The sequence below is a fragment of the Bos taurus genome, chromosome 5 (genome assembly GCF_002263795.3).
Source record: "Bos taurus isolate L1 Dominette 01449 registration number 42190680 breed Hereford chromosome 5, ARS-UCD2.0, whole genome shotgun sequence".
Classification (NCBI taxonomy): Eukaryota; Metazoa; Chordata; class Mammalia; order Artiodactyla; family Bovidae; genus Bos; species Bos taurus.
In genome coordinates, this window is record NC_037332.1 from 28450665 (window position 1) to 28477471 (window position 26807).

Below are 26807 nucleotides of genomic sequence, written 5' to 3' on the forward strand. Positions count from 1 at the left end.
GTGCCCGACTCTTTGCGACCCCATGAATTGCAGCACGCCAGGCCTCCCTGTCCATCACCAACTCCCTGAGTTCACTGAGACTCACGTCCATCGAGTCAGTGATGCCATCCAGCCATCTCATCCTCTGTCGTCCCCTTCTCCTCCTGCCCCCAATCCCTCCCAGCATCAGAGTCTTTTCCAATGAGTCAACTCTTCGCATGAGGTGGCCAAAGTACTGGAGTTTCAGCTTTAGCATCATTCCTTCCAAAGAAATCCCAGGGCTGATGGCCTTCAGAATGGACTGGTTGGATCTCCTTGCAGTCCAAGGGACTCTCAAGAGTCTTCTCCAACACCACAGTTCAAAAGCATCAATTCTTCGGCACTCAGCCTTCTTCACAGTCCAACTCTCACATCCATACATGACCACAGGAAAAACCATAGCCTTGACTAGACGCACCTTTGTCGGCAAAGTAATGTCTCTGCTTTTCAATATGCTATCTAGTTTGGTCATAACTTTCCTTCCAAGGAGTAAGCGTCTTTTAATTTCATGGCTGCAATCACCATCTGCAGTGATTTTGGAGCCCCAAAAAATAAAGTCTGACACTGTTTCCCCATCTATTTCCCATGAAGTGGTGGGATCTAGATAAGTCTGACTCAAAAGCACTGGTTCTTTCCATTACACTGCCCTGCCTCGGGATGAATGATGTAACTTCTACAGGATCGGGCTCAAACTAGCAGCCTCCGATGAGCCTCCACACCCACTCCACCCCAATCCCTAGTCCTGGGCTTAGGAAAAGAGGAGCCTAACCTTGGGGCTACAGCGAAGGGAGTAGTCTGAATATGATCAAAGGCAGAAAGTGCGGGTAGACCGCAGTGGCCCAGGTCTTTGAGATTGGCCGTCTGGAGGCAGTTTTCATTTTCATTTCGTCCTGAAAGCATTTTTCAGTTAGCCCATGGTCCTGCCTTCCTGTGTTGCAGTTATTCATGCTAAAGCTGGAGGTGGGGAATTGGCACCCAGCACAGGAATGCATCTCATCAGAGTATCTGGCATCCAAGGAAAGGAATGCGGAAGTACCTGCCCTGTGCCTTTCTGGATTTCCCTTCCCTTTGGTTCACTGTCCTCATCTCATTCCCCCTGGCAGTACTATCAGAAGTCTGAGGCCTAAATTGACCCTTTGTTTTGCTGTGTCATCTTTTAGGATCAACTCATCAGGAACTCAGGATCTGGTACCTGCCTGACATCCAAAGACAAAAAGCCAGTCATGGCCACCTGCAACCCCAGTGATCCCCACCAGCACTGGCTCTTCATTTAGGCCCTGGATCGCCCCCTGTGGGAGTTCCCACAAGCTTCTCAGGAAACAGAATCTGGGGGAACCTGACCAGCAGCTTCCCTGTCAGCCTTAAAGATGGATTTCAAACCCAATGGAAGTCAAGGCAGAACCTTCCTACTCCTTGCCACAACATTGGGCCTGTTTTCTTTCCTCCACATTGGTGGACAAGACCATTAGAACACATAAGACGGGGCCTAGAGCTTTCCTTCTGTCCAAGAAACAGACCTTCAAAGCAAAGGAGGCAGCTGGGGAAGGACCCGGGGCAGCAATGCCAAACTCAAGGAAAGCACCTCTGCAGCCACATCCTGGATCCCTGGTCATCTAGGACACCTGCAGCTTCCACTGAACTATAGAGTCTATCAGAGGAATTGGAGGTCTGAGTCTTCCTTGCTGTTTTTACCTGAAGCACCTTGACAGTGCTTGACAGGTACACAACAGTCCTGTGAGAAAGACAGGAATCACCGTGCCCATTTTATAGACAAGAAAACTGAGGCAGAGAGAAGTAAAGGAGCTGGTCTGTATTCCACAGCTGGTGCGTGGCTGGAGCTGAAACTGAGGTTCAAATGTGAACCTTGAACCCAGGCTCCTCCCACCATGAGAACACTAAGCAACTAGCCATCAACTCTCCACTCTTTTTTCACTCCAGTCTGATCCTTTCTGGCTGACTGGTCTCCATAAAGCCTAGAACAGTGGAGCCAGGTAACCATGAGGGAGACCACATTTGGGAATCCTGTGATGTCCATTTTGAAAGAAACCTTGTGGAGCTAGCTGGTGATTTCTCAGGTTTAGGTCCCAGAGCCTTTTTTTCAATGCTCCTCGTATAAGGTAGTTCCAAAGAAATTAGCCATGGATGAAAATGAAGGCGGGATGAGGGCAGTGCCCACCAGACCCTGACTTTCCAAAGGTCTGCAAGCACAATTTAAAAATCCTTGTTTTAATCCAAGCCTATCATTTTCATATTATGAAACCAAAGCCAGATAAGAGAAGTTACTTGCCCTAGGCCACACAAGGAGGTAATGGCAACCCAGAGGCTAGGACCCAGATAAGGCTAACAGAATCCCTGGGAAGTCTGAGGAAGCAGGGCTCACGGGTAGCCTGGAGCATGACTTTGTGACTGGCCCGGTCTGCTGTTCTCGCGTGAACTCCCCACGTGGAGCAGGCCTGCTGTGCACCTCGGCTCTTCTCCAAGCAAGTTGGACCCCACCATACATGGCCGCTTTGCCTGAAGTAGAGAACCCCAGCTGCCTGAAAGAGGACTCATTGCTTCCAGGAGGGATTCCTACTTTGAGTAGCGAGCTGTCATCTTGGGGATCACCACATGAGGGTGCCATGGGACCACAGCTGCCTCTCCTTCCCACTCAGGAAGTCTAGGTCCCATGGGGTAGCCCAGCCAAAGAGAAAGAAGAGTGGCCAGCAGCGGGGAAAGGGGAAAGTTCTTTCCCAGCAAGAGAAGAGAATGGCACATAGATCCCAATGGAAATAAAGGTTTTATGGCATGGGTGAAGGAAGCTGGCATTGGGTTCCTCTTCTTCTGGCTTGTCCCTTAGCTGATCTGTTTGGAGGATCTGCTGCTTCGAGTTGTGAAGAACCACGCACATCTGAAAAGTTCTCTCAGCCACTGTCTCTTGTCTCTAGAAATCCTCTAGCTTTCAATCTGGCCTACACAACTGTGTCAAGCATGGGCAGACATGAGGACATATGAGGCTTCCCCCTGTGGAACTCCCACTCGAGCTGGGAAAAACGCTGTGAACAAGTCATACCAAAACTAGAGATTTTCAGAGCTGGACTAGGTGAGTTAGAACAGTTCCTTTCCTTTAGGGAAATCAAGGAAGCCTCACAAAGAGGCTTCACATTTGACCTTAGACCTCAAAGGATGAATCCTCAGGTAGGAAGAGCTCAGTAAGGAAAGATCTCACGTGTCAGAAAAGTCGCAGAGGGACAGCAGTACAAGTGGATGCAGGAACCAGGAAGACCTCAGGGTGAGGGCGCAGTGGATGGTAGAAGCCAGAAGGTCAGGACCACACTTTGGCTTTCATGAGCCCTAGGCACTTGAGCCATCATTAAAAAATATTAAATTATATTTCTTACAACTGCATTGGTATTAAGATGAACATAGTCCAGAGTGATTGTAGAGACTGAGACACGTTTGCGGGCCTAAGAAGTATTACGGGCCTCGGGCACTGTGCCTGCTGCGTTTACTGGGGGAGTCAGCTGTGTAGGACAATGGGTGGGGTCCCCACTGAGAAGAGTTTGACCGCCATGCTAATAAGTTTGGTAAGCTCTAGGGAGTCTTAGTCCTTAACTCCAATCTTAGCCCTACTCTCGGTTGCATTAAGCATCCAGACATTTATCAGGCACTGATTGTCTGCCGTTTATCTTGATATCCTTCATATTCTCTATAGCATCGGCGAGCAGCTCTGCAGCCCCATCTTATGATGCATGCCCAACCAAGGTGCCCTGTCATGGCACTCAGTTTCCTCACCCCAACCCCACAGCAGGAGAGCCTCACCCAGGAGCAGTCAGCTAAGGATAACCCACAGGAGTGAGAGATGCAGCAGGTTTGGGGGTGAAGGGAGGACCAAGGAAGAGAGGTGCTCAAGAAGAGAGAAAGGAGCTAATGGGGTGGTGGAAGGCTCAGAAACCAGAGTCGTGGCCTGCCCTTAGCCCAGGCTGGCCTTGACCTCTCCCCACATCTGTGTTATTAAAATCCACCCCCTGACCATTTTCAGTTCAGTTCAGTCTCCCAGTCGTGTCCGACTCTTTGCAACCCCATGGACTGCAGCATGCCAGGCCTCCCTGTCCATCACCAACTCCCTGAGTTCACTGAGACTCCTGTCCAGTGAGTCAGTGATGCCATCCAACCATCTCATCTTCTGTCGTCCCGGGTCTTTTCAAATGAGTCAGCTCTCTGCATCAGGTGGCCAAATTATTGGAGTTTCAGCTTCAACATCAGTCCTTCCAATGAACACCCAGGACTGATCTCCTTTAGGATGGACTGGTTGGATCTCCTTGCAGTCCAAGGGACTCTTAAGAGTCTTCTCCAACACTACAGTTCAAAAGCATCAATTCTTCGGTGCTCAGCTTTCTTTACAGTCCAACTCTCACATCCATACATGACCAATGGAAAAACCATAGCCTTGACTAGACGGACCTTTGTTGGCAAAAGTGCCATTCTCAGGGCTAAACTAAAACCGTAAATCCTGCTTAAAATCTTGATGCTGGTTAGTGCTGTGCTACTGTCCCCTGGCTGCAGAAACCTCTCACCTTAGCACTGAGTGGCTGGTCCCCTCTAGGGATCTATTTCCCACTTGAAGAGAATGTGTGCCATTGTCAAAAATGAATAAGTGTCCTAGAATATATTTCTTAGTTTTAATTACAAAAATAAGGGACTTCCCTGGTAGTCCAATGGTTAAGATTCCAAGCTTCCAATGCAGGGGACATGGGTTTGATACCTGGTTGGGGAACTAAGATCTGGCAGGCTGCCAGGAGCAGTCAAAAATAATAATAATACTGTAGATAAGTCAAATAACACAGAAAAATGTGTTTTAAAAGTGAAACTGGGGAGATCCCTGGTGGTCTACTGGTTAGGATTCCAGGCTTTCACTGTCATGGCTGGGGATCAATCCCTGGTCAGGGAACTGAGATCTCGCAAGCCAAGGTGTACAGCCAAAAAAAGTACACACACAAAAAAGGGAAATAGATCATCACAGTGCTCCCATACCTATTGATTCATTGTCTAGAAGTAATATTTTCTATAAAAATTATTTAAATAATTTCTAGGTATAAACCTTCTGTACCCTGTTTATATATATATATATATATATATATTTATAAATATATATGTGGGTAGCCATTCCTTTTCTCCAGGGGCTCCTCCTAACCCAGGGATTGAACCTGGATCTCTTGCATTGCAGGCAGATTCTTCACCATCTGAGACACCAAGGAAGCCCGCTATATAAAACAAATAAATATAAATAATATATGTATGTATTTTAAAAAGGAGAAGGGGGCAGCAGAGGATGAGATGGTTAGATAACATCACCAACTCAATGGACATGAATTTGAGCAAGCCCTGGGAGACAGTGAAGGACAAAGGAGCCTGGTGTGCTGCATTCCATGGGGTTGCAAACAGTAGGATACAACTTAGCAAAAAACAACAACAACAATGAATATACATGCACACAGAGTACCATATTGTTTGAAACTTGTTATCTTCATTTAATATATACCAAGGGCATTTTTTCATATCATGTCATTTAAGTCTAACTCACTCTTTTTATTTCATTTTTAAAAATATTTATTTATCCGGCTGTGTTGGGTCTTAGTTGTAGCACAACGGATCTGCCATCTTCCTTGCAGCATGCAGGATCTTTAGTTGTGGCATGTGGGATCTAGTTCCCCAACCAGGGATCAAGCCCAGGCCCTCTCCACTGGGAGCATGGAGTCTTAGACACTGGACCACCAGCAAGTCCCTAACTCATTCTTTGTAAAAGTTGGATAGTATTCCTTAATATAATTAAACCCAATTTATCTAATCTTCCTCTATTGATGAATATTTAGGTTTTCCACAATTTTGTGACAAATTTTATGACAAACTACACAAAATTTGGTGACAACTGTACTAGACCCCAGGCTTCCTTGATGGGCTCAGATGGTAAAGAATCTGCCTGCAGTGCAGGAGACCTGGGTTCGATCTCTGGGTTGGGAAGATCCCCTGGAGGAGGGCATGGCAATCCACACCAGTATTCTTATCTGGAGAATCCCTATGGACAGAGGAACCTGGTGGGCTACAGTCCATGGGGTCACAAAGAGTTGGACACGACTGAGCGACTAAGTATAGCACTTACTAGAACCCACATCTTTATACATGTATTTATGTGGCTCTGTTTATTTCAAAAGGAACTAGCATTGCTCAGAAAAAATGCAGAGCCTCAGAATGAAAGCCAAGGCTTCCTCCACACTTCACCCTCAGAATCAGGATGAAGAGTCTGACCAGCGTGAGAGATGAGGCTCAGTGTGAGATTAGACAACAGTATTGAGGGTATTAAGTGCAATGCTCAACAGTCTAGTCTTTAAACAAATACATATTAGGCTTTCCCAAAGAATACAAAGATGGATGTGATGTTGACCCTGCCCTCAAAGGCTCACTTTGGAGTTTGTAACCTTCAGGAGGCTCGAGCCTCCTCTTGGACTCCTCATCCTGAGGCTAGAGCCATCTCCCTACTCTCCAGAGGAGGCATGGAGGTGGAAGGAGAATGACAAAAGAGGGCAGGGTTCCCCAGCCATCTCAGCCCTCTTCCCCGGGTCCAGGTCTGCTTTAGGTTAGAATCCTGGGGGATCGGGCTGGAGAGGCAGCCCTTAGTGCAATCCCCCCTCCCCTTCCTGGCTTCAGTTCAGTTCAATCTCTCAGTCGTGTCCGACTCTTTGCAACCCCATGGACTGCAGCACAACAGACTTCCCTGTCCATCACCAACTTTCGGAGCTTGCTCAAACTCAGGTCCATTGAGTCAGTGATGCCATCCAGCCATCTCATCCTCTGTCATCCCCTTCTCCTCCCACCTTCAATCTTTCCCAGCATCAGGGTCTTTTCAAATGAGTCAGCTCTTTGCATCAGGTGGCCAAAGTAATGGGGTTTCAGCTTCAGCATCAGTCCTTCCAATGAATATTCAGGACTGATTTCCTTTAGGATGGGCTGGTCGGATCTCCTTGCAGTCCAAGGGACTCTCAAGAGTCTTCTCCCAACACCACAGTTCAAAAGCATCAATTCTTCAGCACTCAGCTTTCTTTATGGTCCAACTCTCACATCCATACCTGACTACTGGAAAAACCAAAGCCTTGACTAGACGGACCTTTGTTGGCAAAGTAATGTCTCTGCTTTTTAATATGCTGTCTAGGTTTGTCATAGCTTTTCTTCCAAGGAGCAAGTGTCTTAATTTCATGGCTGCAGTGATTTTGGAGCCCCCAAAAATAAAGTCTCTCACTGTTTCCATTGTTTACCCATCTATCTGCCACAAAGTTATGGGACCAGATGCCATGATCTTAGTTTTCTGAATGTTGAGTTTTAAACCAACTTTTTCACTCTCCTCTTTCACTTTCATCAAGAGGCTCTTTAGTTCTTCTTTGATTTCTGCCATAACAGTGGTGTCATCTGCGTATCTGAGGTTATCGATGTTTCTCCTGGCAATCTTGATTCCAGCTTGTGCTTCATCCAGCCCAGGATTTCACATGATGTACTCTGCATATAAGTTAAATAAGCAGGGTGACAATATACAGCCTTGATGTACTCCTTTCCCGATTTGGAATCAGTCTGTTGTTCCATGTCCAGTTCTAACTGTTCCTTCCTGACCTGCATACAGATTTCTCAGGAGGCAGGTCAGGTGGTCTGGTATTCCCATCTCTTGAAGAATTTTCCACAGTTTGTTGTGATCCACACAGTCAAAGGCTTTGGCATAGTCAATAAAGCAGAAGTAGATGTTTTTCTGGAACTCTCTTGCTTTTTCGATGATCCAACGGATGTTGGCAATTTGATCTCTGGTTCCTCTGCCTTTTCTAAATCCAGCTTGAACATCTGGAAGTTCACGGTTCATGTACTGTTGAAGGCTGGCTTGGAGAATTTTGAGCATTACTTTGCTAGTGTGTGAGATGAGTGCAATTGTGCGATAGTTTGAACATTCTTTGGCATTGCCGTTCCTTGGGATTGGAATGAAAACTGACCTTTCTCAGTCTTGTGGCTGCTACTGAGTTTTCCAAATTTGCTGGCATATTGAGTGCAGCACTTTCACAGCATCATCTTTTAGAGTTTGAAATAGCTCAACTGGAATTCCATCATCTCCACTAGCTTTGTTCGTAGTGATGCTTTCTAAGGCCCACCTGACTTCACATTCCAGGATGTCTGGCTCTAGGTGAGTGATCACACCATTGTGGCTTCCTCTGTGCCACATCACTGTGGCACCATTCCTGGCTTCTCTCTGCCTAAATCACAGCTCCACCCACAGTGCTCATTCAGGGACCTCCCAACCCAGAGTTTGCCACCCACCACCAGGCACTCTGCACCTCCCTCCTTCTTCCTCTCCTGACTCTGATGGGCAGAGCCTCTCATCTCCTGCAGGATACACCTGCCCCGAAACTCCCAATCCTCTGCCCTCCACCCTCATAGCTGGAAGACTAGCTTCCTATCCTGAAGGCTCTCTCTTCTCACCCACCCCATACTCTCCTTCTCTGAGAGTTATTTCATCTGCTATCCATATGAGTTTCCCCTAACCTGCTTCCTAATACCATCCTCCATCAGAAGTCTCTCCACTGAACTTACCTGGTGGTCCAGTGGTTAAGACGCCTTGCTCCATTGGAGCAGGCACAGATTCCATCACTGGCTGAGAAAGTTCCATATGCCAAGGGGCAGCCAGAGAGAAAAATAAATGCATAAAGTAAAATACACCCAATGGAAACTAAATACCATTAGCAATTTGATACCATCACCACCACAATCACACCTTTATAAATACCATTAGCAATTTGATACCATCACCACCATAATCACACCTTTAAAAAAAAAAAAAAGAGTAATAAACATTTGGAAGTATACCTTGTTCTTGAAAAAATAATAATTCTCTCCACTGCATCTACTCTGCTTTTGTCTCCCTGCATTTACGCCTCTGTCTGTGTCCTGGGGGAATGACCCATCTCCTTCTTTGGGCAGGGAGATGCTGCTGTCTCTTCCTTCTTTCTGCTGACCCTCCAGCCCTGTTTGCCTCCACCTTCTGGTGCACGGGGTAGGTCTCTGCACTTAGAGTGCCCCAGAGGGCAGTGAGGCAGTGGCAGGTTAGGAGGGGAGCACCCCAAAGGAAAAGCCAGTCCTGTCTTTCCATCTTATTTCTGGTAAAGAGTTTGTTGGATGCTTTTCAACTGAAAGGAGATGATTAACTCAGCCCTGGCCTTGTTCTGTCTTTGATCATAGATAAATTAGTTTACCTGAAAAGAAATCTTTTCATTTGTGTTTCCATGTCACCTGTGATTTTCCCTGCCTTTCACCCACAGCCCTGCCAGTTGGCAGGAAGAAGGTCAGCAAAGCTGCTGATAAAAGGAGTATAAAGAGGGCTTGGTTCATGGCAAGGGGGCAGTGGTCTACTCACTGGCAACATGCTGCGCTTGCTGGTGTTCACCTCTCTCGTCCTTTATGGTAAGTGGATCATCTGGCCGGAGATCTGTAGGGAGGGAGATAGAGCAGGAGGGTCCGAAAGCTTTCACTAAGCCCAGGTCTTATCCTGGGGCAGGCAGGAGACTCTGCCTGTGTGTCTAGCAAAAACTTTACTCTCCTGGAGCTCGTGATAGAAAATGTCAGGAACCCTTGGCTGACAGGTTCCTGAAGCAGAGAGGAGCCTCTTCCAGGCCCCAGCTTCCCCATCATCCCTGATGACAGGAAGACATCCTCAGCAGGTGCCTCATGGCATGTGTACTGCTGTCCCCGCCCCCTGGGGAATCCAGCTAAAGCTCTGTGTGTGGGCAGGTGGGGGCGAGGCGAGGGGTAGAGACCCTGAGCGAGGCTGAGACCACTGGGTCCTGGCGGCTGTGTGAAATGGGCCAGAGTTCTGGGGACACGTAGGGGAAGCAGAAGGCACTTGGACTTCCCTGCTTTCAAAAGGGACCCAGAAAACTCACAGCTGGGCCCCTCATTTGCTAGGGAGGAACTGTGAGTTTGCAGACAAAGCACAACTGCCACCCGCCCTCCCACCCTGAGCTGACCCCACGCTTAGTCATCACTCACTTTTCTTCTGCTCCACAAAGGACACAGCACCCAGGACTTTCCAGAAACCAACGCCCGGGTAGTTGGAGGGACTGCGGTCTCAAAGAATTCTTGGCCCTCTCAGGTGGGTGTTCCTTCACAGCCCCAGACTGCCAATGAAATAAGAGTTGCTTGTGCCCTGACATACACTGTTATGCATATGTGTGCATATCCTTATCTACAGGAAGTTCTCCAGCTGCTTGGATTCTAGATGTTGAAGATGAATGGGAACAGGCTTAGGAGTGTTTTTCTAAATGCAAAAGGAGTTTTTCTCTAAATGCAAAAACACCAACCACACTCACTTTCCCAGGCACACACACAAACACAAACCTCATGTACACTCCCAGCGATACCACTTGGACCACACTAGCAAGACTGTATGCCAGACTCACATAGATGCAACACACTTTCACACACACACACACAGCCCTCTCCATGCAGTGTGTCACATTTGAACACACCCTGCCCCCAAATAAAGCACCTTGTTCATGTGGCTATTTAAAGAGTTTCCACTTTCAAAATAGGGCTTTGCTTTGATTTAAGCAATTTTAATTGTGTAAAACTGGCAAATTGACTGGTGAATAGCCATACTTTGAGAGGAATCACTGCAATTAATTCTGAATTAAACCCAATTTACAAAAGTTTGAGCCTCCATTTTCAGGAGTAGAGTTATTGTGTGATAAGAGCCACCGAAGGAGGGGGCGTGAACTGATTAAAACGAATGTTCCAGTGGCATTTCTAAGCATCTGCTGAATGAAGGGCCAGGGTGTATCTTGAAAACACTGGAGGGGAGTTCTGGGGACCTCGGCTTGTGAATTAGGTGATGGAGCAATTCCATGGCTACATTTCCTTCCCAAGAGGCAATGGAGGTAGAAGGACCTGGGTTCTTGGCCCTTTGCAACAACCTAGTGTAACGATGCCAAATGCACTGTATGTGTAGCCCAGATAGTTGGCGGATATTTTGAGGGACGGCAGGAATTTAAGGAGATCTTGGTTTGGGACGAAGTTTTTTTAAAAAACACCAACCTATCCCTCTTTTCTTCTCTCCCCATCTAGATTTCCCTCCAGTACAAGTCTGGAAGTTCCTGGTATCACACCTGTGGAGGCACCCTCATCAAACAGAAGTGGGTGATGACAGCGGCTCACTGTGTGGATAGGTGAGAAAAACAAACCAGCTTTTCTGAGCTCCTGGGAGGGGAAGAGTCTGGTCCTTCTAGAGGAATATGTATCCTGGAGCACTCAGGACAAGACTTAAGAAGGTGTTTGGGGGACTGTAGGGAGGTAGTGAGATGAAAACTACAAACTATGCACTTTTCAAAGCCTGGCATCAGACAAGTTCACGTTCAAATCCAGTCCCACCTTCTTCTAGCTAAGTGAACTTGAATGGCTTACTTAGCTCCCTAAGCTCTTACTCTCTTATCTCTAAAACAGGGTAATAATACCTACTTTGTAGAATTATTGTGAGGATTAAGTAGATAAATATTTAAGTACCTAGTCAATGCCTGATCAGTAACCGTTTTTTCATATTTTATCTTGAGCAATGGTTCTTAAATTTGAGCATATATCAGAATCACCTACAAGGCACAGATTGCTGGGCCCCACCCAGTAGAGTTTCTGATAGAGAACTCCAGGCTGAGTCCTGATAATCGGCATTTCTAGCAAGTTTCCAAGTTCTGGTGCTGCTGGTCCAGGGACCATGTTTTAAGAACTCTTGGTCTAGAAGCTTATATACCTCTCAACATCCCCCTGTGGTCTGAGAGACAGTCTTTCATTTATGCCCACCACACTTCTCCCAAGTTATGAGATATTCAGCCTCTGATGTTTAACTTAGTATATTGGGGAAATGAAGCTGATGGTATTTTTTGTCACTTCCACAAGTTAGCAACTTGGGGATGAGAGGGCTGGTTATTTCTTCATCTCCCAGGGTCTTCCATATTCCTTCTGCCGGGGCCAGAAAAGATGAGTTCCTGTCCTAAAAATGAGATGGAAGATGCCTTACCAACTTTTCTCTGAGAGGAGAAAGAAAAGGCTCATTCAGGGGTTCCCTCTCTCCCTTCAGCCAAATGACCTTCCGTGTGGTGCTGGGAGACCACAACCTGAGCCAGAACGATGGCACCGAGCAGTACATCAGCGTGCAGAAGATCGTGGTGCATCCATCCTGGAACAGCAACAACGTGGCTGCAGGGTAGGGCAAGGTGGCGCTGGCCCGGGGCTGGGAGGTGGAGGGCTGGCTGCCCAGCCACAGGGTCTGGGCTTCCTTCACATTCATCCAGGAGGACTTTGAGAATTAAGATGTTGGCAGGCTTTCCCAATGTCTCAAGTGGTAAAGAATCTGCCTGCAATACAGGAGACACAGGAGATGTGGGTTCGATCCCTGGGTCAGCAAGATCCCCTGGAAGAGGAAATGGCAACCCACTCCAGTATTCTTGCCTGGAAAATCCCATGGACAGAGGAGCCTGATGAGCTACAGTCCATGGGGTTGCAAAGAGTTGGACATGACTGAGCACACACTAGGGCTTGAGAACATTTGAAGGTCTTTGGGATTTGTTTGATCTGGGCTGGTCTGCATTATTGGATCCCCTGAAGCTCCTTCTCTGCAGAGTTTAATGTTCCTGTTTCTATTGTTATTTATTATTCATTTTATGGCATAGACTCCATTAGCAAAGGGCTTTCCTTGTAGCTCAGTTGGTAAAAAATCTGCCTGCAATGCAGGAAACCTGGGTTCCATCCCAGGTAACGAAGATCCCCTGGAGGAGGAAATGGCAACCCACTCCAGTATTCTTGCCTGGAGAATCCCATGGACAGAGGAGCCTGGCAAGCTATAGTCCATGGGGTCGTGAGAGTCAGACACGACTTAGCCACTATACCACCACCATTAGCAAAAACGGACTTCCTAAAAATGAATCTTACAGTAAGAAAACTTCTGCAAGACTAAGCTGTAAACTTTTGGAAAGGAAGTAGTTAAAAGGGTGGCCAGTCTAGAGAGTGTGGGAGTGGGGATGGGCTCCAGTAACTGGGGTACATCTGCAAAGCATTTTATGTCTTTCTCATTTGAGAACTCTTCTCCACTACCAAGATCACAGCCCTTCACGCTTTTCTAAGCTTCACTCCCCGGGGCTGCAAATAAGAACTAGCGACCATGCCAAGACCTAACCAGCAGGGGCTGCTGTTACACACAGAATACCCTAGACTCCAAATGCGCAATTCCTCAAGTTTGAAGCTTGGCGAGTCCCCTCCTTCTTCGAAGTCACTGGTTTCCGATCCTGTGGGGATACAAGGCTTAGGGAGGGCTTGTCCCTATGCTGAGCTGAAGGAAGTTCCGGTCCCGCCAGCAAGCAGTCTCCTTTCCACCCACAGTTACGACATCGCCGTGCTGCGCCTGGCCCAGAGTGCTACCCTCAACAGCTATGTCCAGCTGGGTGTTCTGCCACAGTCGGGAACCATCCTGGCTAACAACACGCCCTGCTACATCACAGGCTGGGGCAGGACTAAGAGTAAGTTGCCTGCACTGGCACCATCCATCCCCCACATGGATACTGATTAGGTAGCTGAGCTTCTGCAGCCCTAGTTTTGTGGTCCTAAGTGTTCAGAGCCGGAGGCCAGGAACCAGAGGAACCACCAGAGATAAAATAACTGGTGCGTGAAATCAACCTAAGAACAAGCCATGCAACAGTCAATTCAGAGATTCACAGACTCTTAGCAACAAAAAAAATAAGGCCTTATCTCAGAGAGTATTTTTTACTAGCCTCTCATTTTATATATGAGGAAACTGAGGCCCAAAGAAAGTAAAGACTTTGTTCCAGATCACATGACTAGTTAGTGACTAGTTAGTACCTGGTTAGCTGGGGCCAGAACGCAGGTATTTTGGCTCCCACTTTGGTGGTCACTACAGCATCATGCTACCCCCATAGACAAATCACTGGGCTGTGGGTTGGAGCGAAAGAGCCAGGGGTGGTTGCAGGTCCAAAGAAGTCAAGGCAGGGGGGCGGCCTCAGCCCTCTTCTGGTCAATCAGGGAGGATTACTAGAAGGGAAAGTCACTGGATGACACAGAAAGGTGGGAGGGGCTATGAGCAGAGATGGTTAACAAGGGTAGAGACAGCAGGCCTGGTGCAGAAGGCTGAGAGCCACTGGGCAGGATCTGAGCTCTGCAGGAGAGGCGAGGTCTTGCTGTGAGCAACAGTCTAGTGGGAAAACCTGGGGCTGAGACAGACATGCTTCTAAGCCAGCTTTGCTCTCGGTTCACTTAATGTCATTGTGGTTCAATCTCCCGATCTGTATATAACATGAAAGTGTTGTTGTAAGGATCCAAAAAGAAAAAAAAAAATCAGATAAAGGAAAACTGCACTAAGCTCTTAAGAAATGGAAAGAAGGCTACACAGTTCCAGTTCTACTCCATGGGGTTTATGGTGTAAGGAAGCAGGACAGACAGATGAGTTATTAACAATAAGACCATTCTAGTGGCACCCCACTCCAGTACTCTTGCCTGGAAAATCCCATGGACGGAGGAGCCTGATAGGCTGCAGTCCATGGGGTCGCTAAGAGTCGGACACGACTGAGCGACTTCACTTTCACTTTTCACTTTCATGCATTGGAGGAGGAAATGGCAACCCACTCCAGTGTTCTTGCCTAGAGAATCCCAGGGACTGCGGGGCCTGGTGGGCTGCCGTCTATGGGGTTGCACAGAGTCGGACACGACTGAACCAACTTAGCAGTTACTTAACTAAAGTAGTCATGAGTTAGTGGTTTGGAATATGGGACTACTAGTCAAGAAAGGTGCCTGTACCTTTCACCTAAAGAGAAACAAGAGGACAGTCTATGACATGGCAGAGAAAAGGAGCTTACCCTGACTTCAGCTTTCATGAGAGCTTGGGAAAGTTTGGCCAGGTGTGGAAGGTTTTCCCTGCACAGCATCTGGGGCTGACCTCTAAAGTTGTGTGTGCTGTTCAGCCAATGGGCAGCTGGCCCAGACCCTGCAGCAGGCTTACCTGCCCTCCGTGGACTACGCCACCTGCTCCAGCTCCTCCTACTGGGGCTCCACTGTGAAGACCACCATGGTGTGCGCTGGAGGAGACGGAGTTCGTGCTGGATGCCAGGTGAACACAGGCTCAGAGTGTCAGAAGTCTCACCCCAGCTCCCTCTCCTCTCTGCCTCTCACCCCCTACCTTTTCCTCACCTCCTATTCCACACCTACTCCCACCCATATATAGAGACTCAACTTTCTAGTCTAGTGTCTGGATGAGAATTATTCTGTGCTGGTAAGTCTGTATTCCAGGAATCTCAAAGTTGAAAGGAACCTTAAAATTCATCTTGCCTGCCTGATGCCCCCACCTCAAAAGTTTGCATGTGGCCTAACATTTGTGTTGGTATATGTGAGTGTTCTTTAGAAGTTATTTGTGCCTTAGATTTTTAATGGCTGCAGTAGGGCTAGGCCTGGATTGGTGGTTGTGACTGTGTATAAGGTAGCTTCCCTCCCATCAACCCCAATTTTTCTTTCTTTCTTTTTTTTTTAATATTCTGTTTATTTATTTGACTGAACCAGGTCTTAGTTGTAACACGTGAGATCTTCTGTCTGGGATCTTTAGTTGTGGCATGTGAACTCCCAGTTGCAGTATGTGGGATCTAGTTCCCTGACCAGGGATCAAACCCAGGCCCCCTATATTGGGAGTGCAGAGTCTTAGCCATTGGACCACCAGGGAAGTCCCCTAATTTTTCTTATAGCTCCTCTACCACCACCCTTTTGACCCAGTAGTATTGATAGCAATATATATACAGGTGAATACGGTAGGGGAAAGTACACTAAATAGCTTTATAATAGAATATATATAAACTATTATAAAATTATATATATGTATGAATCATCTTCTATTTACACAAGATCAATCAGCAATACACCATCTTACAGATTTGGTACTGCAGTCCAATAAAAGTTCTTGATTATCTGCTAAATGCTAGGCACTGTGTTTGATTCATCTGTATCAAAAATACTAAAGATACAAAGATGAATATAAACACAATCTAGTGGAGGAATGGAGAGACATAGGACAGAACGTCTACAGTGTGGCTAAGTGTTATAATAAAGACATGCCTAAAGGTGATACAGGAATCCAAAAACCAGATACTCCCCTCTCTACCTTTTGGTGTCAGAAAAGACTTGCCTTCCCCGAGAAGCTAGAGTTCGTAGTGAGTCATGAAGGTTAAACAGAAAGCCAGGCAAGAAAAAAGAGGAAAAAATATTCAGAGAGAGAGAACCTGAAGAGAGACATAGGCTAAGAACCTAGAACACACAGAATTATAAGGCATTCCCTAGAGCTAGAGCAGCGGTCAGGGCTCACAGTCTCCAGCATCCAACTTGCTGCCTCTGTTTTTTGTGTGGCCCGTGAGCTAAGAATGTTTTTTATATTTTTTTTTAATGGTTGGGAAAAAATTTAAAAAGGAAGAATATGTTATGACACATGAAAAATATAAAATTTCAATGTTTGTTTTAAAAAGAAGGTTTCCTTGGAATGCAGTTATACTTGTTCATGACATTGTTTATGGCTGCATTCATGGGGTTGAACAGTTGGGAGAGAGACTGTAGGACCTGCAAAGCCTGAGATACTTACTTTTTGGCTCTTTACAAAAAAAATGTGCTGACCTCTGGGCTACAACTTAAACTATTACCATTCTAGGGAATGTCAGGAGATGACCTTAGAGACAGGTAGGAGCCACAGGACTTGGAAAGTGAAAGAAAGTGAAAGTGAAGTCACTCAGTTGTGTCCAACTCTGCGACCCCATGGACTGTAGCCTACCACGCTCCTCTGTCCATGGGATTTTCCAGGCAATAGTACTGGAGTGGATTGCCATTTCCTTCTCCAGGGGGTCTTCCCAACCCCAGGGATTGAACCCAGGTCTCCTGCACTGTAGACAGACGCTTTACCGTCTGAGCCACCAGGGAAGTCCACAGGACTTGGGCCTTCATTCAAATAGCATGCTTGGGACATGCACTTTATCTTAGACACTGGGAAACCCTTCAAGAGTTTTAAACAAGAGAACAGCGTGAGCAGATTTGCCTTTTAAAAGCACTCTCTGATGACAAGGTAAGCATGTATTTGAAGAGGGAAAAATTAGCAGGGAGACTGCTTAGGAGACTGTTTCAATTATCTAGGCAAGAAATCTGAGGGTCCAAGTTAGCGCAGTGGAAAGGAGGGAGGTGGAGGATCAGGAGTGACTTCCAGGCATCTCAGTTAAGTGATTTGGGGGAGGGGTTTGCAGCGTCCAATGAGACAAGATTTCTAGGATTTGGGAGGGAAAGTGATGAATATGGTTCTGGACAAATTGAGTCTGAGATCTCAGTGGGACATTCAGCTATAGTTTAACTGGTAAGAAACCAGATATAAAGAAAGTAGAGCCTGGAAGAGAAAACTGGGCTAGAGATAAGCTCAACAGGAAATGAGATTCCTCAAACTCTCCCACCCTCTACTCCCCACTTCCCTCAGGGAAAAGTGGTAGAATGAGGGAAAAAAAAAATAAAACAGTGAGTTGGGGAAGAACTGTGATAACAGGAATATTTGAGTGCTTCAGGGCTAGGTGGAGGACAAAGGATCCGTAAGGATCTAAGAAGTAAGAGAAAACCATAGTAATAAGAGGTTTACAAACTCTCAGGAAATACTGACAGGTCATCACATAGCCTACAGTGAAGCCAGGAGCCACAGAGCATAACTGAAAGTAGCTTCTTTGGCAGTTGACAGATCACTGGTAACTACAGCCAGAACAGTTTCAGTGGAGTGATGAGGACGGAAGCTTGATTGAAAGGTAAGGCATGAAGAGGCACTAAGAAATAGCAAGAAACATAGAATACTCTTTCAAGAATCTTGGATGAAAGAGGAATTTAAAAGTCTGGTGGCTTTCAGGAGGATGAAAGTCATGGAGCGGGTGCATCTTTTAAGATTGAAGAAAATTGAGTGTATTTCTGGGCAGAGAGGAAAGGATCCTGTAGAGTCAGAGAGAGGGAATAAATGGATGATGCAAGACCCCAGGGGCTCCCCCAGGGGTAGCTCAGCTGATAAAGAATCTGCCTACAATGCAGGAGACAGGGATTCGATCCCTGGGCTGGGAAGATACCCTGGAGGAGGGCATGGCAACCCACTCTAGTATTCTTGTCTAGAGAATCCCCATGGACAGAGGAGCCTGGAGGGCTACAGTCCATGGAGTTGCAAAGAGTCGGACATGACTGAGCGACTAAGCACAGCACAGCACAGCAAGATCCCAGAGGGGAAGGAAGAGATGAACCAAGAACACAGGTGGAGCTGGCTTTGAATAGAAGAGGGACACAGAAACATGCGTGGATATGAAATAATGTGCAGGCTGAGTAGCTGAAATTTGGTGGGTGTTCTGTAATTGCTTCTATTTATTCATGAACTAGGAGTCAAATGTGGAAAAATGAAGGGGTAAAAGGGTTGGATGGATTTGGATTAAGATGAATGGAGAAAGACTGGCCTCCATGATGTTGCTGACAGGCTGAGGTTAGAGACCATGCAATAATCATATGGGTAAATTATTCACTCCATTCAAGGATCTAGTTGTAGGCAATGGATTAGTTCAGGGCTGGGTTTTCATGCATTATTGAAACATAAAAGTATTTCAGATCAAATGCAAGCTCTAAGCTGGGTGGAGGAGGAAGAGAAGCCAGAAGGAGACTGGTAGGCTGGCTGAAATAGTAGAATCAAAAATTAAAGGTTTTTTTGGTGAGCACTTAGTACTATGAAAGTAAGGTGACCAACTCATCCCAGTTTTCCCAGGACTTCCCCAAGGTCAGCTGAAAAAAAGCCCGAAACTACACAACTTACAAGTTAAGAGTTTTGTTTTGGTCGATGAACCTACTGAGGACTATAGCCTGGAAGACACCCTTTCAGACAGCTCAGAGGAACAGTTTCAAAGAGGTAAGGAAGGAGCCAGGGGATGTTAGAATTTTTGCTGGGGGGAAAAAAAAAAACAACAGTTAGCCATCAAAGATTACTGCTAATAACAAGAAACAGACATCTCAAGTGAATGGTTTCAGTGCTTTTCCCTGTCTGGGAAGATGCAAGAGTCTGGGCTCACAGAAACCAGCCCTTTGATATTCATTGTAACTATCTAGGGTCAGTATCATTTTTCTCCATCTTGAAATCCCTTCAGGATGTGGAGAGCGGCTGCAGGGGCAGGTGGTTTGATAGTGGGCAACATTCATTGTTTCCCAGAATAGCAGGCAACACTTCATTTACTGACACAGCAGGCAACATTTTTTTTTGTCCACATCTAAAAGTCCTGTATCCTGGGAAACCTACCTGCAAGTTAGGGTAAAAAAAAGATGTGGGACTTCCCTGGTGGTTTAGTGGCTAAGGCTCAGCGCTGTGAATACAGGGGGCTCTGGGTTCGATCCTTGGTCAGAGAATTAGATTCCACATGTCACAACTAAGACCCAGTGCAGCCAAATGAATAAATAAATCAATGAAGACAAACACATAAGTCAAATTCTTCCAGTTCCTCACCAGCCAGCCTCACCAATAACCTCTTAAGGTTTAACCTTTCTGAGTTTAATTCACTTTCCCCTGTTTGCTCTCAAAGTCTTGAACTCTGAAAAACTAGAGTACTTTCCTTCTGGCTGACACTGCAAATCAGTCTCTGAGGCCGTTGTGTCTCCACAGTCTCTTCCCACTGGAACTTCCCAAATATTGTGTCTTGGTTTTGGGGCTTTCAGATTTCTGTGTCCCCAGCCAATCTCCTCAGAGGGGATTCACTAAACGCCTCTCACGGCAATCCAACCACTCCCATTGAGCTCTCTCCCAGCTCTTCCTTCTGCCCTAAAATCCTCAGCCATATCCTCCTTCACTACAGAGCTTTTGTTTCTTTTCAGGTCAATTAGCATAAGACAGTAATACGGTACACAATTCAATTACCTTCCATTCCTCTAGTTTAGAAATACTCTCAAATCCCTATAAGAATTTAGGTGGAAGATATTTAAACTGTTTTGTATTGAGTACAATAACCTAAAGGAATATACATCTTTCTTTTTATAAAAAGAATAACCATCTTCTTTTCCCAAACATAGTGAGGGTGGGGTACAGCTACTTCCTTAGAAAAAAAAATTAGCCCCAATTTGAACTTTTGGTCTCTTTCCCTAGTTCTTCTTTTTTTTTTTTTTTTCCATTGAATGATTACCTTGTTTAAGGTGGCAAATAAAACTCTGAGGCTTGATAGTGGGAAAGAACAGTCATGTGTTTCTTCTACAAGTTCTCCCTCCCTAGAGGGGACTACTTTTAACTCTTGAGTTGATTTCTTTTATGTCTACCTCCAGCTCTCTAAAAGCATATACTTATATTGCTACTTAATTTTTCACTTCAGGCATAATGCAAGATATGGAACTTCTCTTCCTTTACACATTTATACTTGCCCTTCAAGCATGAATTTTTCTGATCCCCACCCCAAGATCCCTAAATAATTTCAGTTAAATTAACATTTAGTATTTATTATAATTATGTAAAATGCTATTCCCTGAATAATTTTGTTTTCCCTAGAGTTAATAATTGTCTTTTAAAATTTGCATAATATATACTCATGGCAAATAGATGGGGAGAAAATGGAAACTGGCAGTTTTTATTTTCTTGTGCTTAAAAATCACTGTAGACGGTAACTGCAGCCATGAAATCAAAAGACGCTTGCTCCTTGGAAGAAAAGCTCTGACAAACCTAGATGGCATATTAAAAAGCAGAGGCATTACTTTGCTGACAAAGGTCCATATTGTCAAAGCTGTGGCTTTTGCCGTAGTCACACAGATGTGAAAATTGGACAATAAAGAAGGCTGAGCACCAAAGAAATGATGCTTTTGAATTGTGGTGCTGGAGAAGACTTGAGAGTCCCTTGGACAGCAAAGAGATCAAACCAGTCAGTCCTAAAGGAAACCAACCCTGAATATTCATTGGAAGGACTGATGCTGAAGCTGAAACTCCTATACTCTGGCCACCTGATGAGAAGAGCTGACTCAATGGAAAAGACCCTGATGCTGGGAAAGACTGAGGGCAGAAGGAGAAGGAGACGACAGAGGATGAGATGGTTGGATGGCATCACTAACTCAATTGACATGAGTTTGAGCAAACTTTGGGAGATAGTGAAGGACAGGGAAGTCTGGAGTGCTGCAGTCCATGGGGTCACAAAGAGTTGGATGAGACTTATTGACCAAACAACAACTAACAACATACTCAACTCATCACCAGTTCAGCCTTAAACTCTCCACTAATTTATAACTGACCTATTTTATCTTCTCTTGACCTAGTGTTCTGTGTCTTGGTATGGGTCTATTTGCATTCATTTTGAGGGATAGTTAGTGAGTTTTTTCATCCTGGAAACTCCAGACCTTTGGTTCTGAAAATGTTTATTTATTGATGATTTCCTCCCCTCCGTTTTCATTTTTTGTTTCTAGAATTCCTGTTACTCACAATCCACCTCCTAAACTGGGTCTCCTATTTTCTTATTTTCTCTCTATATAGTTTGTCTACTTTATCTCCTAGCCTAATATTTCATTTCTACTATCATATTCATGTTTCCAAAGGCTTTTTGTTTTCTGAATGCTCTAATAGCTTGCTCTTCTTATATCATGGATATAATACTTATACAGTTTTATTGTTTATAGTCTTCTCCCTGCATAATCTTGGTTGTCTTCATTTTTTGTTTATTTCTTTCTCTTTATTTTGATCTTTATTTTTTAAATTTTAAAAAAAAATTTTATTGGAGTATAGGTAATATACAATGTTGTGTGAGTTTTAAGTATACACAAAGTAGAATCAGTTATACATATATTCACTTTTTTTTTCATTCTTTTCCCACATGGGCCATTACAGAATATTGAGTAGAAGTTCCCTGTGCTGTACAGTAGGTTCTTATTAATTACCTGTTTTACATATAGTACTGTATACACGTCAATCCCAATCTCCCTATTTTTCCCTCCCCGCCCATTTCTCTCTCCCCTGATAATCATAAGTTTGTTTTCTACATCTGTGACTCTACTTCTGTTTTAGATTCCACATATAAGTGATATCATATGATATTTGTCTTTCTGTGTCTGACTTACTTCACTCAGGATCTTTATTTTTATATTGAGGCTTTCTTCCCTGGTGACTCAGATGGTAAAGAGTCTGCCTGCAAGGCAGGAGACCCGGGTTCAATGCCTGGGTCGGGAAGATCCCCTGGAGAAGGAAATGGCAACCCACTCCAGTATTCTTGCCTGAAGAATCTCATGAACAGAGGAGCCTGGAGGGCTACAGTCCATGGGGTCGCAAAGAGTCAGACACGACTGAGCAACTAACACTTTCTTCAGATGTTTGGTCATCCCTGACCATCTGCTCTTATTTCAGAGTAGGACAGTGGCAAGCTGATAGGTACCTCTGGGCCATAGATGGGGTTCATCTATAGGGAACTGCTTTGTCAGGTGATCTGGCTAGGCCGTTTCATTGGAGGACTTCTAATGATAGTACCTCAAAGTCTTCCCTCTTGTGCTGGTCAGATTCTTCAATGAAATAGCTTCCAATTTTACGTCTAGAATCACAGAACTGACATCTGGGAACTGAGTAAGAAAAAGAGTATCAAGGTCATAATCTGTAAACTCAGATTCTTCTGATTCTGAGCCCAAACAAGTAACCACTACCCAATACATCACTTTCTCTTCTCCTTACCTCAGTTTAGCTTAACATGTTTTGACTACCTACCCTGTTATCTAAATGCTGTCCAATTAGACCCATTGGTCTGAATGCTGGGGGTAGATAAATCATTAGAACACCCTATTTCCCCCACCGTAGGTTCAATTTAAGTCAGTAATAGCTATTGAACTTAAGACATTCAAAGTTCTAGGCTAGCATTGTAGAGTGGAAAATATCAGCAAGATGTAGTTCCTGTCTCAAGAAGCTCACAGATAAGCGTGGGAGTTAGAAACAAATTATGAAACCAAAACACAAGGCAGAACATGACATATGGGCTGCAGAAGAAAGGAAGAAGTACTATAATTGTTTAGAAAGTGGGGATGCGAAGGAAGTAGGGATTTCAACTGGAGCTTTTATACAGTACGGGATTTATAAACAGAGATGTGGGTGGATAGGGTGTAAGCAGAAACAAAGGCCCAAAGATCCAAAGATCTGGAGTTTTAGGACTCTGCTTCTCTTCCCCACAGGGTGATTCTGGAGGCCCCCTTCACTGCTTGGTGAATGGCCAGTATGCTGTCCACGGTGTGACCAGCTTTGTATCCAGCCTGGGCTGTAATGTCTCCAAGAAGCCCACAGTCTTCACCCGGGTCTCTGCTTACATCTCTTGGATAAATAATGTGAGTCCTCTCAAATGATGGGATGAAATACAGTCACCTGGAGATTCACGCATTGACTGGGGTGGGGAGCAAAAGTTGGGCAGGAGAAGCCATCACCTTCCTCATCGCCTTCAAATAGTTATTTACCCCTTTCCCTTCCCCTCTAGTGAACTTTCCCCTGATAGTGTTGCCATCCTGAGTTCCTCTTCACATACCTACTAAGCAGGCTTCACCATCTTGTTTACTACTTAGAGTAAGGTGGTGGCAACAGCAGACCTGAACCAGGTGCCTATCAGGGCTGTCCAAGTCAAGGCCAAGGGGAAAATGGCTTCAGAAAGGCCTGCACACTCCAGGCAAGGGAATAGGCACTAACATTCTCCCCCACCAGTTCTTTCTAAGGGCATCATGAGAATTTGCTCTACCATTTGGCAAGAGGTTTTACCACCTTAAACAATGGTTGAGGGCTAGGTGAGAATGTACCTACACTGACCTGGTGGTGGAGCCTCACACCATCCCACCTGTGCCCTCCAGCCTCCAAACACATTCTGGAGTCTTGTGGCATGAACCTTGACTTACAACCAGTTCAAGGTCTGCCACTATGTTCTGAGTATGTGCTTATAGCATTGAATTGTCCTGGACCAGTTAAAAACTTCTTCCTGCCTCCCACCCTCACAACTCCCCATAAACCCAGTACAGGGCCATACTCAACTAGGAGCCCTGAAGAAAAAAAAAAGGAGGTGAGCAGAAGTTGCTGACTGGATATAACCGGTTTTTCCTTCAGGCCATTGCCAGCAACTGAACATCTTCCTGAGTCCAGTGGTATTCCCAAGATGGTTCTGGGATTGACAGCAGAACTTGAGGCCATCAAGGAAAAAACCAGTCTAAGAGACTATTGAGCCAGATGTGGAAAAGCAAATAAAATCGAATATATGTAATACCCTGTGTCTTTTTATTTGTAATTAAGCCTTCTAGGGGAAAGGCAGTTATAGGGCCTGAGTTGGATTTCACCAGATTTCTGGGCTGGTTCTTCCATTTGCTGCCATCCCTCTCAGTTCACAAACTAAGCCAATTGAAGGATCTACCCATCTGTTAATCTGCCTGTCTGCCCCTTCTCCCACACATATTTGCTATATTCAGAGGCACAGAGGGCTTTAAAAATGTTCCAGAATGAAAAAATGTGCCCTGACTCTCCCAGGTAGATTGGGGGCTCAGCCTTCTTTTGGTTCTCCTGTCAGTGCCTAGAACAGGGCTCACCCCAAAGTTCTGAGTCATGGCAACTGTGGGGATACATTAGAGATAGGAGTATAAGATTAGGTGGTAGGTCAGGTGCCAGCAGACAGTGAAAGTGACAAATCAGAAAGGAGATAGAGAGGAAAGAACTGAAAAAATGAGAAAAGAAGATGCGGAACAAAGAAAGGAAAGGATTGAGGGGAAAAGAATATGGGGCCTCAAGCTATGTATGAGTCAGCACTTCAAGGTTGGACTAAAACAGGCAACTGGATCCGGGGTTCTATAAAAAACACAGAACTGGGAAGCTGATAAATCTTCCCTATCCTGGCCAGGGCTCAGTCTGTTAAGAGTGGCGTATGATAAAGCGAAGAGGGAACTGAAAGGAGAAAGCTAAGGGGATCAGAAACAGTTTTTCATAGCAACTGCTGAGGATCAGACAAGAGGGATCTGGAGAGTTAACATTACATTAGAGGAAACTGTCCAAGACTGGTCTCACAATTTATAGGCTACTTTGGTCAGCAGAGTCTTCTAGAACAGTTTGTATAGCAAAAGAAGCTGGGCAAGGGATTTCCCTGGTGGTCCAGTGGCTAAGACGTTATGCTCCCAATGCAGGGGGCCTGGGTTCAGTCTCTGGTCAGGGAACTAGATCCCACATACCACTATTAACAAGAGTTCACATGAAAAAGAAAAAAGAGTTCCCATGCAGCAACTAAAAGATCCTGCATGCCACAACTAAGACCTCTTGCAGCCAGATAAATCAATTACTTAAATATTTTTTTTTAAAAGAAGCTGGGCTTGACAGGACACCTGTATTCCCATCTCTTTTCTACTACCAACAAACTGGGTGTGTGTGCTTGTGCCAAGTCGCTTCAGTTGTGTCTGACTCTGTGCGACGCTATGCACTGTAGCCTGCCAGAGGAACTGGATAACCTTGGGCAAGTCACCCTTTCTGTTACTCCGATTCCCAACCTAGGTACTTTCCAAAGATTTGTCCTGCTCTAATACTTCATGATTTGGTGACTATCAATTTCAGTTCCCAAGGGTTTGGCACTGAAGAGGGTTTTTTAGGAAGCAGTGGCTGGGCTGCATTACTGAGGATGCTGTGAATTCCAGAGAATGACCCAGGTATTGGCCTCCTTCTGCTACTGACACATCTGTGGTGATCACCATCTCTCTCAGTGCTCCCACAGCACCATTGTCCTCCCACTTCCCCCCACTTTGTCCTTCCATTTCTTCACTGTGCCCCTTTTAGATCATCCCCACAGCTAGCATTATAACAGAATAAACCCTAATGACCTATTACCCGAAATTTTTGTATCCATCTCTAAAATCATCTGATTAACAACCTATCTCCACTTCCAGACTTTAAGCATTTTTAAGTCAAGAATCACTTTTAAAACATTCATTCTTGGCTTCCCATCACCCAGCAATGCCTGTCACATGGTTGATTCTGAGTGCAATATGGCTGTTTGGGGGAGTGATCTGGAAAATGATAGCAAAGAAGGCCTTCTGATTTTGTCTCAGGCGTTCAGCTTCCTTCCCCAGTCCTTAGGAAGTTTATCTTGACCTCCTTTCCTCCTTTTGGGGAATTTTACTTGCAAAATCCTTGAGTAAATGGTTCCTCCAAACCTAGTGTCCTAATTTCCAGCTATCTTCTCAATCAGGTCAGGAAGCAACTTCCATTTGGAAACCGACCTAGAGAAGCAACTGTTATAATCTCAGCAGTCCCATCCCAATTTACACAATGTATTTTCTGCCTCCATCTAGTACACTATACTAGTTCCTCCAGCTAGAAAAATTTGCTCCCCATGCCCAGCACAGGCTTCCATATCCAACTCTTTGGCCTTTTTTCTATAAGGTCCTCTCCCTTTCTAAGCATCTTCATTTCTACTTCTAGCTCAGCTGCTCCTCTCTTTCAAGTCCAGATTTGGAGTCCTGTCCTCTGCTCAACCTACCCCTCCTACCAGTTTAGGTTTAGAGTCATGAGTGAAAAAATGTTGCCTGACATATCAGTAAACAAAGGATGTTGCAGCCATCAAGTCATCACATTACAGCCCCATCCTCTCCACGGTGAGCCCCGAGAGCTCAGGAGAGAGATAGGATGCTGGCCCTCAGGCCATCAGCCACTGCAGCCACCACGCATTGTTGTACCCTGAGGAGACTCGGGATGAGAAAGTGCAGGA

General features: G+C 45.4%; 2 protein-coding genes across 7 annotated transcripts in view; both read left to right on the forward strand.

The window, feature by feature from the left end:
- GALNT6 (polypeptide N-acetylgalactosaminyltransferase 6) overlaps positions 1-2818 on the forward strand; it is a 41911-nt gene extending 39093 nt beyond the window's left edge. For 4 of the 5 annotated variants that reach the window (XM_005206275.5, XM_010804951.3, XM_005206272.5 and 1 more), the window contains one exon: positions 1179-2818. In XM_005206275.5, the coding sequence (XP_005206332.1) occupies positions 1179-1292 (114 nt within the window). In that variant the 3' untranslated portion in view covers positions 1293-2818. 5 annotated transcript variants of the gene reach the window in all.
- A 98-nt stretch (positions 2819-2916) lies between these two features.
- On the forward strand, positions 2917-24329 carry CELA1 (chymotrypsin like elastase 1). Of its 2 annotated transcripts, XM_005206256.5 has the most exons (9): positions 2917-3100; positions 9345-9486; positions 10092-10174; positions 11146-11246; positions 12149-12274; positions 13447-13583; positions 15039-15184; positions 23266-23415; positions 24176-24329. In XM_005206256.5, the coding sequence occupies exons 2-9, from the start codon at positions 9447-9449 to the stop codon at positions 24191-24193; spliced, it is 801 nt and encodes a 266-aa protein (XP_005206313.1). In that variant the 5' UTR covers positions 2917-3100; positions 9345-9446; the 3' UTR covers positions 24194-24329. The 2 variants fall into 2 exon arrangements, with proteins under 2 accessions (XP_005206313.1, NP_776473.1); NM_174048.2 differs by lacking the exon at positions 2917-3100 and having other exon boundaries at positions 9440-9486; positions 24176-24327.
- The last annotated feature ends 2478 nt before the right edge of the window (positions 24330-26807 follow it).